Genomic DNA, 13794 nt, shown 5'->3' with positions numbered 1-13794 from the left:
TAATCCTGGTGTCTGAGAACGTAAAAAACACAGCCTCTTGATTCTGCCACGAATACCGGCAATTGCAAAAAAGCAGATCTGTGTGGACAGTATGTAGAAAGTGGATTATTAACTGGCTGAAAATAGAACGGATTTAAGGCTCAGATTAAAAGATCTTCTCGCTTCCGCTGCCTCTCGGCTCTGAGCCTGAAGCCCCGCTCTGCGTGTGGCTCTCCGGCAGGCTCTCTCGAAGTGACACACGCTGCAGGATCACCCTCCAACACGAAGAGAAACTGGAAGCATGGGGACTGCGGCTACAGGCCGACTACAAGTCCCTGCGATCTGCCATCTAGACGCCGTCTAGAGAACTCAAAGAAGCTAGTAACGCCCCCACAGGGGTTTGAGATTCTTAGTTCTTTAATTGTCTCAACACGTACATAACCGCCAGTCAAACGACTGCAACCACCACAGGCGAAGGAAGAAAGCCCAGGCACCATTTTCATGACCCGAAAGACATCATCCTGCATGAGTATCTGCATCACGCCCTGCATGAAACACACGGGTCCAACTTCCAGGTACAATTTAACCTATGTAATCACTTTATATGTTGCCTTGGAGAAGTCTGACTGCTAAGCAAAGCGATAGTAATAACACAGGACTGGAGGCTAGCAGCACGGCCGAGAGGATCCTGGAGTGGATAATAAACTCCATCTGGACAGATTCCAAGAGGTGACAAAGGGGCTCCAATTCATGGAGCAGCTTACTGTTACATACCGCTGTAATGAGTCTCTTGCCCTGCGCTGGCAAAACTCTGCCTTCTCCCTAGGCAGAGACTCAGAACAGGGTGGCAGGGAGCAGCAGTTCTGGGTCAATAGTGAAGTGCATGCTTTAGCAAAGCTTTACAAGGAGCCTTAATAGGACCCTTGGGCCCTGTGCCTGGTCGTGTCCTCTAACAGCCCTCCTCCATCCCTTAAAAAGCATTAAAAAGCATTAGATCACAGAAAAAAAAAAAAGAAACATAAGAGAAGCCATCTCAAAATAAAAAACCAAAAAGTTGCGCGTTGGAGACTCGCACAAGGTTTTGAGTGAGGTTTTTAGTAGAGTAAGAAGAGCTTTTTGACATTGCAGACCCTCCAGGGCTGGCTCGGCTGCCCAGCGTAACCTGCCGCAGCCCCAACGCCCGCATGCAGCATTCAGACTCTCGTGGAGTAACAGGTGAGGCACCACGGAGTATCTCCCCGATAGACTCAGACGCCACCAGATAACCTCAGGAAGGGGTCCTACCGTCCAGGGAGAGCCAGTCGTGCTGAGAGGAGGGCAGGGAGGGCAGCGCGCGGGCCTTGTACTCAAAAACCACAGAGTTGGAGATGATCTGGTTATTGACAGCCACCTGCAGAGTCACCAGGCCAGTGTCATGAGCTGGAGAGAGAGAGAGAGAGAGGGGGTGAGGGTGACGAAGAAGGACAGAGGGAAGGGAGTGGCTAGAGCCTCAGTGAAATGATCAGGAGTCGTGTACAGAGAGAAGTGGGCGTGACGAAAGGCAGTGCTGTGCAAATCTTAAGGTGTGGAGTGCATGGCGGGGGAGTTTGCGTGTGTATTGGAGGCAGTGTGAGGATGTTCGGCAGGTTCGGTGAGGGCAGACAAAAAGCCTGTCCTGCAGAACGTGGGCAGCCCTTACCAGGGCAGTAGCAGCGCAGTACACCTGGCTGGATTAGAGAGGCAGGCACCGAGATCTGGTCAAACAGGCAGCTGTAGCTACTGCTGGCCTCCTGCCAGGGACCGGTGATCAGCACCTTCACTCCACCCTGCAACACAAACACAGTTCCCTGACGCAGCTCCTCAAGGAGGTGAGCATTACAGCAGCTGCTCTGAGCAGGCCAGCGGACCATGAGAACTAAAGAGCAAGAGGGACTTGTATGTTTATGTGTCATATGTAAATATCCAAGGAAATGTTTCTAAATGCTGTGTTAATTGTATCTGCCTTGGCCACACTGTAGTTCAAGTCATGCCAATAAAGCCTTTTGAATTTGAGAAAAGGTTACAGGTTACAGAGAAGGTTGCTCTGTCCATCTTCTTAGTAAAGAGCCCTGCAATATTAAATTGAGCGACCTCAAAAGCAGGAGTCAAGTTTTCACATGCACCCATGGTAAAAATACCACCCTTATGCGTGTGCCTATGTCTGCTTCCATTGCAAAAAGGAGGACGAGACAGAGTATAAAGTACATCTCTGCTGCCATCTGGTGTTTTGCAATTTGAATGACATCCTTGCTTGTTTTTGCCTTGTGAGCAACGCTGCGAATTTAACATCCCACTGCCCTCTTGTGGAATAAACGGCTCTGGCGATCAGTGAACATGGCAGACGCGCACAGGAGAAAAAGAAATATGCAAATCTAGCTCAAGCCAGAGAGGGACCCAAACATAATCACAATTACAGAAACCTACTGTGCTAAAATGTCAATTTAAATTAGCAGGGATGTTGTGTCTGATCTTGTTATTCTGTCACTGTGAAATTATACTCAAGGATTCCAAAAGAAGCTGCAGTTTATTTATAATCTTGCAGATTCTTTGGTACGCCTGGCATGGACTGGAACACAAATGTTGATCAAATCATGAAATTGTCTGAAAAACAGTTCTGACACCCCGAAACGTTGCGTTTCTTTCCTTCTCTTTCCAGCGTGGAATAAACCTGTACCTGTCCCTTTGCTGCCTGCTTGAAAACATGTCACATTACAGCAGAACCGAGCTCCAGCGGCCTGGACCCACGGCCCGTTCAGCACCCCCGCGTGTGATCGCGTGTGATCGCGTGTGATCGCGTGTGATCGCGTGTGCGTGTCTCACCTCGGGGTAGGACCACTCGGGGGAGTAGTCGGTGACCATGAAGAGCCTGCCGGTGGCCTGCAGCATTCCCAGAGCCCCCTGCGCCACGGCCGCCGACACCACCTCCGCCACGTGCATGTAGGCCAGCGAGCCGGCCTCGCCCGCCGCGCCCGCCGCCCCGCCCGCTCCCCCTGCCCCGCCCAGAGCCTGGGGGCTGCAGCACGGGGGCAGGCAGAGCTCCGCGGGGCCGTAGCCCGCCCCCCTGGCCCCGGCCTCCTCCGCGCCCGGCGGGGGCGGCCCGGCGGGGGGCGGCGGGCCCTCGGAGCCCGGCGGCGCCACCAGCTGGTGAGCGTACAGCGCCGCGGCCCCGGGCCCCACGGCCGCCCCGCCGCCTTCCACGGAGATGAAGTCGTTGATGAGGTCGGAGAACTGGTTCCCGAAGGAGATGTCGAAGTGGTCGAGGCTGATCTCCATGCCCCCGCCGCCGGCGCCGCCCCCGCCGGCGCCCCCCAGGGGCGGGTGCGCGCCCACGGCCTGGTACAGCCCCTGCAGGAGGGGCTGCAGCTGCGGCGGGGGGCCCCCGCCGGCGCCGCCGCTGGGGTTGCCGCCGCGCAGCAGCCCCCCTCCGCCTGCGCCGCCGCCGGCCCCTCCTGCCGCGGCTCCTCCTGCGCCCGCGCCCCCGCTCTCGGGCGCCTGCTGCAGGTAGTGCTCCGCGCCGGCCCCCTCCGGCCCGGCGGCCCCGCAGGCTTGAAGGTGATCCCCGGCCTTGAGCAGCCCCTCCGCCCCGCCCTCGGGGCCGCCCGCCTGCCCGCCGCCCACCCCGCCGCCAGCGCCGCCCTGCGGCTCCAGGGCCACCACCTCCTCGTGCTCCGGCCCCAGGGGGGGGAACCCGCCCTGGTACTGCAGCAGCTGCAGGGAGGCCTGCTGGCCGGCGCCGGGGCCCTCGGCCGGGGAGCCCCCGTTGCAGCTGGAGGCCGCGTGCTGGCTCTGGTGGCCGTGGTGGTGGTGGAGGTGCCCGTTGTTGCCGCCGCTGCCCGGCGACTCCGTCTTGACCACCTGCAGGCCCAGGAAGGCGGCGCCGGAGTCGTGGGAGTTCTGGTCCAGCAGGTGGGTCTTCTGCGCGGCGCCCGGCTGACTGCTGGACTGCGGGGGGGGCGGGGGGGGCTCCTGTAGGAAGAAGCTGGGCGAGCGGCTCTGATGGGCCAGGTGGGGGCTGGACATGGCCTGCCCGTACCCCCCGGACACCGAGGACGAGGAGTAGTCCTGCTTGGCGTCAATGGCGCTGAAGTCCATCTGCTCCAGGGTGGTGCTGGGGCTGAGCCCGCCCCCGGAGGGCAGCAGGGAGCTGGCAGGCGTGAGGGTGAGGGAGCCCTGTGCCGATCCAGGGCCCGCGGAGCCCGGGCCGCCCCCTGCGCCGCTCACGACCGACCCCACCTGGTAGCTCGCTTCCTTGGCCAGCTGCTGCTCGAAGGAGGTGTCCTCCGTCTTGATCTCCGTCTTGACCAGTGAGGTGCCGAAGCCGTACCCGGAGTCGGAGACGGGAGGGGAGCGCCGCAGTCCGCCGTTGCTGCTGCTGCTGCTGCTGCTGGGACCCACCGAGGAGGAGGACGAGGTGCCAGAGGAGCCCGCCTCGCCCTTCAGCCCGCTGCCCCCGTAGGTCTGGCCCTGCTTGGGGTTGTTGAGGAAGCAGTCTGGATCAAAGTTCACGGTGGTCTCGGGCAGCTTGATGCCGCTGGAATCCAGGCTGCTGGAAAGGACCAGCTCCTCGGACACCCCGGGGGCCGACAGCATCGCCAGCCCCTCGGAGGCCCCCGCGCCCCCGCTGCCCCCCGCGCCCGACCCGGGGAAGGCAAACTTGTGGCTGTCGGAGGTCACAGCGAGGACCAGGCCCTGGGAGGCGGCGTCCGGCCCCATCAGGTGGGCGTTGGGGCCCCCCGTGGGAGACATGCTGTAGATCGGGTCTCCGGTCACCTCCGACATGAACACGGCTGCGCTCTGCGAGAGGCTGCTCATCACCGAGGCCACGTGGCTCATCCCCGTCACCACTGGGCTGTCGGCCATGTCCGGGTCGCTGTTCAGGCCGCTGCTGATGGACACGGGGGAGTTCTGCGTGGTGTCGGGCACCTCCACTTGGTTGGTGGACGAGACCTCGGTGCTGTTCTGGTGCAGCAGCACGGGCTTCGGCACTTTGCCGTTGCGCTTCTCCCGGGCGCCGCCCCCTCCGCCGGCCCCGCCCCCCTTGCCCCCGCCCCCTCCGTGGCTGTGCTCGTTCTTGCCCTCCGACACGTCGTTGTTCTGCACCTCGGAGTGGGCGCTGCTGTAGCCCGCGCCCGCCCGCGGCTCCACCTTGGGAGAGATGATGCGGTGCTTGGCGCTGTTGCACTTGTGGTGCACGCTGCTCCCGGCACCTAAGGGGGAGAGACAGAGGGGGGGGGGGCGAGGGAGAGTTAGCGTCACGGTTTAAAGGGCTCGCTCCATTCGGCGCTCAACTAGAAATCCCCAAGCTGCCAAGTCCAGGATAAAACTTCTTGGCCGCACGACTGCGTTTCCCGCAGGGGACAAGCGTTCACAACAGAGTTCTGCATAAAAAACGAACAAATCCGCAAATACTGGAACATAAGAAACATCGAAACATTACATGTAGGAGGAGGCCAACTGGCCCATCTTGTTTGTTTGATTCCAACGGTTTGTTGATCCAAGAATCCCGTCATATTGTGGATGGATGGAAAACAGGTGGATCTTATTTTCACAGCAGTAAAAACAAATTATACAATGTTTACATGATGTTTGTCTCTCGGCCTCTCTGACTAAAACGGCTTGGAAGAGTTTCACACTCCTGAGGATTGGACAAGAAACCTGTTTGGCCCGGTAACTGTGTGCTGAACTCGTTTTGGGCCTACTTGGCAGAGGAGAAACTTCACAATTCATCAGATTATTGAGGATGCTTGTGCTGTTGAGAACTGACATTCAAATTACAGTATATTATGAACGTACCACACAACTATACTCCAGCTCTTACTCAGAGCTATATACTCCTATATATGACCATACTCCAGCTTTTAATCAGACCTATATATTCCTATATATGACTATACTCCAGCTCTTACTCAGAGCTACTCCTATAAATGACTATACTCCAGCTCATACTCAGAGCTATACACTCCTATATATGACCATACTCCAGCTCTTAATCAGAGCTGTATACTCCTATATATGACCATACTCCAGCTCTTAATCAGAGCTGTATACTCCTATATATGACCATAATTCAGCTCTTAATCAGAGCTATATACTCCTATATACGACTATACTCCAGCTCTTACTCAGAGCTATATACTCCTATATACGACTATACTCCAGTTCTTAATCAGAGCTATATACTCCTATATACGACTATACTCCAGCTCTTACTCAGAGATATATACTCCTATATACGACTATACTCCAGCTCTTACTCAGAGCTATATACTCCTATATACGACTATACTCCAGCTCTTACTCAGAGCTATATACTCCTATAAACGACCATACTCCAGCTCTTAATCAGAGCTAAATACTCCTATATATGACTATACTCCAGCTCATACTCAGAGCTATATACTCCTATATACGACTATACTCCAGCTCTTACTCAGAGCTATATACTCCTATATATGACTATACTCCAGCTCATACTCAGAGCTATATACTCCTATATACGACCATATTCCAGCTCTTAATCAGAGCTGTATACTCCTATATACGACCATACTTCAGCTCTTAATCAGAGCTATATACTCCTATATACGACGTTACTCCAGCTCTTACTCAGAGCTATATACGACTACACTCCAGTTCTTACTCAAAGGCCACTGCAGCACCACGATTGCCCAGATCCATTAGAAACTCTGCGACCGTCCACATGTTTAAACCTCACTTTCAGACCTACCTTTCCACTGTCATTTTTAATACGTAATTTGGTTTCTTGCAGTCAGGTTGTTGGGCTGGCTTTTCTTTTGCCGGTTTTTGCCTCTGCTGTGTACTGGATATGAGCTATTGCCCAGTGCTTCGAATTTGCTGAAAAGTGCCAATAAATAAAACTTTTGTTTTAAAAAAAACTAAAATATAAAGGAGCAACTACACAACGCTGGAGCAAGAGAGGCTGTGCAGATGCTGATGAACTAATTTTATTATAGCTTTCTCTCACAGCAGGGAGACCAGGTGTCTCACTCCCTGGGGCATCTGTTGACATTTACCAGCTGTGTTGCTCTGTCTTATTTTGGGCTGCTTGTGTCTCATTACAGGTCTCGCTGGCATATTATACAAGTGACAGGACGTTTGCATAAAACAATAACCTAATGATAATTAAAACACAGTTTCAACCGACCAGTCTCCACTGCAGAGGGCTGATTGCTTTTTGTTTCGAGAGAAACAAAGTGTCCTCTTGAAACAAACTGGACCAGAGGGGATTTGCACTGGAGCACTAATAAACAGGTGCTCCAGGTTCTAGTGATAGCACTGCACTGCCACAGCTCTCTGCGGAGTCCTAGACCATCTCTGAGTGCTCACATTCCCTTGAAACAAAAACACATCATGCAAATGCTGCAATTAAGTGACAATAAGCCTGGTTTCGGTTTGAAATTGTTGCTCTATTGTACTGATTTCGAATTGTATGCTAGCGAGTGTAAATCTGTTTCATGCAAGTTTAAGATGAGCGGGTGTTAAGGTATGTAATGTAATGAAATCGACTGTCAGAGGAGTGTGACAATCTCCTCTGTAGCTCACATCCCAGCGGCCACTGCATGTAGAATTCAGCGTGTGACTAGCTATGGACACACATGATTGACCACCAGAAGTTTACTACAAGTCAACCAGATAACGAGAGCTACTCTCGCCTCAATGTGTTGTAACGATGTTTGGTGCTTCATTATCAGAAGTATTTGCAAACCGGAGGTGCAGTCCTGCCACCTTGTGGTCATAGTCTGTACCACAGGTAAGTAAGATCTGGGCAGGGAACCCCTACATGCAGTTCCACAGAATTGGTTTCTATAATTCTGATAAATCGGGCTGATAAATTGGATTACATAATTGTATTACATTAGTGTTCTGCAACAAAAAAAAACTCAGAAGGATTATGGATAAATACTGTAAAACTTATCTCTGCTGGAAAATACTCTCATCACCCACACAATCAAAATCCAGGCTCTTCTTTCTATCTACAGTAACATCTCCACTTTGCAACAGCGCCCCCCGGTGGCTAAGACGGCCTATACACCCAGACATAATCTGTTTGCTATCAGGAGTAAAACAAAGGAGCCCCCATAAAAAGCCTTCGCAACAGCCACTATCTGTAACAGGGTCTTGGCTTTTGCAGACAATGCCATTTCCATACATGAATCCACTTTCTAACCTCTTTATCCAGTTCGGGGTCGCGGAGGAGCTGCAGCCTGTCCTGGCAGATGTCAGGCCCAAGGCAGGGTACGCCCTGCAGGGCACGCCAGCCCATCGCAGGACAAGCACAGGCACAGACACGCACACACTCACGCCAGGGCCAGTGTTCCCAGAAGACAGTTAACCTACCGCCGTTTCTTTGGACGGCGTGGGAGGAAACCAGAGCCCCTGGAGGAAACCCACGCGAACATGAGGAGAACATGCAGACTCCACGCAGACAGCACCCCAGGCGAGGAATTTAACCCAGGGCCCCGGCGCTGCGAGACAGAAGTGCTGACCACTGCGCCACCCTGCCACCCATGAGGCCATTGACTGGGACACCACCTGGGGTAATAAGTAATCATGGCATGAATTCCGATCTGGGTCTCTCACAGAGAGCGGATCTGGATGGCAGGTCAGCGTGGACTCTGAAGCTGCATTGGGACAACCAGCATTCCCTGTCCTGGTACGACTGGACCTGGTCCTGTCCTGACAGCGCAGACGGAGCTTTGGACGGCTGGGTTCCCTGGTGCCGGTGGGGGGATGGCGGACTTTTGGGGGTTGGAAAATTAGGAACAATTTGCTCACAAACAAAGCACGCCAAGGAAAGCACTCAGATCACAGAGACGCAGCACTGAGGATGAATATATCATCAGCTGTGAGCAGAGCTAAACTGTTGAGTGAGAAAGCAGTCCCACGTCCTCATTACAACAACATCAAGGAACAGACTACCTCTGAATCCGTTACATAAGCTGCACGTGTATCCAACCGGCCCTCAGGCATAGCCAGACTCTGAGCTGAACTGGGAGGGCTACCACTCCCCACTTGCACATTTTTGAAAGCAGCTTCGTGATACGAAAGAGCAGGCCCGGGAGTCATGTGAAAACATGTACTACTGCTGAAAGTCAAAAGGCTGGTCTCCTCAAGCAAGCTGGGTAAGTGAGGGTGGATATTCTGAAAGTGGATGCCAAATCCGCATCAGGGTCTGAGCTCCCCCCTCCCCTGCTCACTGCCCCTCTCGCCTGTTCTGCCCCTGGCTCGCTGCCCCTCCCCCAGCCCTTACCCAAGGTGCCCGTGCAGAGGCAGTTGTGAGTCCGGGGAGGCGGCTTGGTCTGGTGGCTGTCCAGTATCTGCTGCACCAGCTGCTCCACAGAGAAGCCGGTGCTGCTGTTCCCATTGCTGCAAGTCCACTTGATGCCATGAACTGCCGGGAGAGAGGAGACACAGTCGTCAGCCGCCGCCCAGCCCGCCAGCCATGTCACCCCCCCCCCACACACACCTCCCCTGTAGACCCCTCACCTCTGGGGAGAAACAGAGGACCTGCCTTCACCAGCCACGCTAACCCTCAGCGTTGAAAGCCCAACTCCTGACTTCCCATAACCCCCTCTCTGCCTTCCCAGTGGCCAGCACTGAAATAGACAATCATCACTCATTGCACTACGGTCTCTGGAGTGCAGATTCCCAACATTACTCCACAGTTCTTTACATTTTGTAAAAATCTACCAGGAGAGGTGTTTTCCCTGGAGCCAAAAGCTTTGAAATCAAAAGGGAGATCTTACAATGTTGGACAGACTAAACTGGTTCTGCTGGAGCTGACCCTTAACCCTCATTTTAGCCACAGTGTGGCCAGTGGTCAGGGTTCCAGACTTCTCTGAGAAGCTGTGGGTTCAGATGCCAGGTTTATAGCTAATATTGCGCCCTTGTGCGAAGCACAAAATTGCTCCACTTAAATAACCATCTGTACAAATGGGAGCTATTGTCAAAAGTCAAGTGTCAGCCTAATAATTTAGCAATATAACACAAAGAAGTCGTTGATTTTTATCGGATTTCTGAGACTGCCAGTCATTCCCGATTGGCAGCAGTACCCTTGCTGTGCCTGTCCTGCTCCTCACTCCTTAATATGGTCAGGCCTGCTTGCTGGCATTACAATCAGATAGTGCCAGAGGGCTAGTGTTACACCAGGACGATCTTCCTGAATGGCTCAGATGTGCCCCTGCTGGCCAGCTGTTGTAGTGCAGCCTGTTGTCTTGCAATGCAGAGACCGGCTCTCTGAAAGTGCCGTTCCCCTGTATTCCAGCGGGTGTGATGCAGAAACTGCTGAGGAAGAACAAAGTGCTGTGCAATGCAATAAAATAACCAAAAGTCTGGATGTAGCACCACTGCTTGAGTGCAAACCTCCCTCCCTCCACAGCCATTCTCTTGATTTGTAAAGAAACTCCACTTCTATCACTCCCCCACTGTAGGTTGTCAGTGTGCAGAAACTTTCAGACTGACCTCTGGGGAAAATAAAAATACTCAGGTACAACACAAAAGCTGCTTCTGTAAGACGTCTTATATTTGATTTTCTTTTACTGTATCATTATCATATTATTATAATTATAGAATTACAGTAATTATACTGTATAATAACAACAATTGCATCCATCTGGGGGACCCGGAGCCTGTCCCGGCAAGCTGTGGACACAAGGCAGGGCACACCCTGGATGGGACACCAGTCAACAGACACGGGCATGCACAACACAGCCAACTTCCCAGAAGCCAATTCATCTACCAGTGTGTCTTTGGGCTGCAGGAAGAAACTGGAGCACACAGAGGAAACTAATCCAAACACAGGGAGAACATACAAACTCCACACAGACAGCACCCCGAAACTGAACCAGGTCCCCAGCGCTGTGAGGCAGTGATGCTAATCAGTGCACGACTGTGCCACCAGCAACAAATACATAATAACTGTTGCTATTTGAATCTATGCATATGATGCTGTAGACATCTATTTGCCTACTGCAGAAACTTCGGTCATGAATGAATGATACTACAGTACTGTTTACTGAGACACAACGCCCACCAGAAGGAACCCAACAAGCGTGTTTCTCTGCAACATCATGGCGAATCGTCCATTGGCAGTCAGTCTTGAGAGCACAGTGCAGATGAGCCCTTCTAACGCGCCTGTCTTCGGCTGCTAACGTCAACTTACATGTACAGTATGAAGCAGAATGAGAAGTCTGTTTGGACAGCGCTGCCTTCAGAGCTGATTAAAATTCACACACCCGTAATTCACGGAGATTGCTTGCTGTTCAAACACACCCTGAAAGCTGTTAAACACTCAGTGCCTTGCTTTTTAAAGAGTGATAGTTCTATGGGAAGTGTTTTTCATCCTGCTTTCACCCGGGTTGCTGTGCTGCTGCTGCTACTGCTCATAAAACTCCTGCTTCAAAAAATTATCTATGAAAATACTTCCAAAGCTCTGGAGAGAACCAGATTTAGAATATCAAACACAATCAAGGCAGCTTTAATATCGGCGCCCCACGCTTCAGTACTCCTGCGAGCGGGGATCTGCAAGAGCGGGCGCGAGGGAGGGAGACAGACAGGAGAAGACAGCAGGGAGGCAAGGTGACGGGGGAGGGAGAGGTGAGGGAGGAGGAGGAAGCAGATGGAAAAGGGAATCTGTTTTTTTTTCCCCCTTAAAAATGAGCTGGAGAGCAGGGGGGGGGGAGGGGATTGTGTTGGTCCCATGTGGTGGCTCCGCTCAGTCTCGAGTGATGCTCTAGCGTGTACAAGCTCTGTTCTGGACACCCCCCGTGGTAAGATTTCCCCCGAGAGGTAATGACAGTCCAGATTATCGCACATCTCTTCAGTCTGCATCTGGAGTGGTGACCGTTTTCGGAGAGCGAGAGAGGGCACAGTGTGCCCCTGACTTGCAGAAACGCAATAAGAGATACATTTGGACAACTTCTCGTGTGACAAAATGAGGCCCAATGACACACAGTACAAACGAGGGACTGAGAGTCCGTCATCCAGCTCTTGATGTCTCTGTCACGGATGTCCAAAGGGACTAACCGTGGGGAGCAGGAGAGCGGAAAAAGACCCATATGCGTAGCGGCGAGACGGGAAAAAGGCCCGGGCTCATTAGTGCAAAGAGTTCAGGAATGCCGTATAGAAACCTATGCCCTCAGGGAGCGGACGTGGGGCGCCCTGGTGCTAGGCGGGTCTCAGGACATCCGAACGTCAATGCTGAGCGAGGACAGAGAGCAAGACCCGGAAATATATAGCCCAAGGGAAAGAGAGGGACCGGAAGGACAGCAGGCCGGAAAACTAGGGACAGGACAGAGAAGGAGCGCCCTCTGGCTGCAGAGGGCGTGACAGTCTCCTGACTGGATATACAGCTCCCCGCACTCCCCTTCAGACAGCGGGGGATTTCACTGTCTGAAGGAGAGCGGAGGATGCATCCTTCAGAGTCAATTTTGCTTTGCGTGGTTATTGACAGTGGAAACGAGGCCTGCGTCCAGACGGAGACGGGTGTGAGGGCAGGCAGAGGTGGAGGACGCACAGAAGAGGGGCAGAGAGACAGGTCATCTCCCATCAGAGCACCCCGAATGCGCAAGGCAGCGTGGGCTCAACAGAGCGAGGCCCCTCTGCAGCTCGCCTTCCTGCACAGAGTCGTCTCGCGCTGCTGCTGAGCCTCTCAGGTCAGATCATCGTGAAGAGCGGGGGGGCTTTCACACGTCCTCAGGACCCCTCTCCCCGACTCCACGAGCTCAGCGCAGCCCGGCCCTCCTCTTCCCCTGCAGCTGCCCCTGTCTCGCCCCAGCCCCACCCCCTCGCCTGTCAACCCGCTGTAAGGAAGAGTGCCTCGACCCCCATGTCCACAACAACTGCAGATAAGGTGCACAGGACGTCTGGAACCGCATTCCATTACCGGAGTGCCGAGCAACATGTCTGCAGTAGGAAACCTTGTCACAGTCTTTCAGAGCAGATTGAGAGAAGAGCTCGAAGGTTCGGCTTGTAATCGGACTTGTCAACAGACTTCACTTAACGGCTTCTGAACAGGGACCTCAGTCAATACCTGCACGCAAGTGCAGCTGTACTCAGGAGGAGGCTGCAAATCCACTGAAGTGCCCTTGATTTGACACCTTCTAAATTAGATCAACATAGTTCCAGTGCATACAAACAAACTCGCCTATGCATTTGTGTCAAAAGTTCAGCTGGGGCAATCAACTGTAGGTGCTGTGCAGTCCCAAAACCATGCCAGATGATGACTAATAAGAGGGGTAAAAAGATAAAGACACAGCAAACCACACCTTAAAGAACACTAAAACTAATCAGGGATATGTAAGATTTTCTCAATGTGCAAGATTTTCTCTGTAGGATTTCTCTGTTAAGGTTTGCCATGTGTGCAAAATATTCTTGCGTGAGGGACACAAGACACCTGCTGCTGCCACAGAAAAATCCGACAGGCTGAACAAGCAGACTGTTGTCTCACATATATGGAAGTCTGTAGGAAGGATCAGAGGTGAACTCTAAATATACTCATCCTAAGATATGCCATGTTGGGCACATAGAGGGGATGTTTTAAAGCACGGAAGGATGTCTGTGAACAACGGTAATCCGATCAGATAAGGAGAGGATTGCTCTGCTCATTCTGATCACCACAGAGCCGCTTCGTGAAGAAATAAACTTCTTCCAAATCTGCACTGGACTACGCTGTGACTCCTTGCTTCTCTACAGATACTGACTGCACTGCATTTCCATCTACTGCAGGATCTGTAACCTTGAGGATCTTGAACACAATCTGCAATAGTATGCATGCTG

At 53.0% G+C, this 13794-nt stretch overlaps 1 protein-coding gene across 8 annotated transcripts in view; it reads right to left on the bottom strand.

Moving 5' to 3' along the window:
• The window catches only part of camta1a (calmodulin binding transcription activator 1a), a 420451-nt gene that overhangs the window by 56848 nt on the left and 349809 nt on the right, over nucleotides 1-13794 (bottom strand). For 6 of the 8 annotated variants that reach the window (XM_069184063.1, XM_069184064.1, XM_069184065.1 and 3 more), the window contains 4 exons: nucleotides 9269-9409; nucleotides 2818-5204; nucleotides 1658-1784; nucleotides 1264-1398 (listed from right to left, as the gene is read on the bottom strand). In XM_069184063.1, the coding sequence (XP_069040164.1) occupies nucleotides 1264-1398; nucleotides 1658-1784; nucleotides 2818-5204; nucleotides 9269-9409 (2790 nt within the window). The remainder of the gene's footprint in view (nucleotides 1-1263; nucleotides 1399-1657; nucleotides 1785-2817; nucleotides 5205-9268; nucleotides 9410-13794) is intronic. The other 2 variants (XM_069184069.1, XM_069184070.1) reach the window with 1 other exon arrangement.

The sequence above is a fragment of the Lepisosteus oculatus genome, chromosome 25 (genome assembly GCF_040954835.1).
Source record: "Lepisosteus oculatus isolate fLepOcu1 chromosome 25, fLepOcu1.hap2, whole genome shotgun sequence".
NCBI lineage: Eukaryota > Metazoa > Chordata > Actinopteri > Semionotiformes > Lepisosteidae > Lepisosteus > Lepisosteus oculatus.
This window is presented reverse-complemented; position numbering and strand designations above follow the sequence as displayed.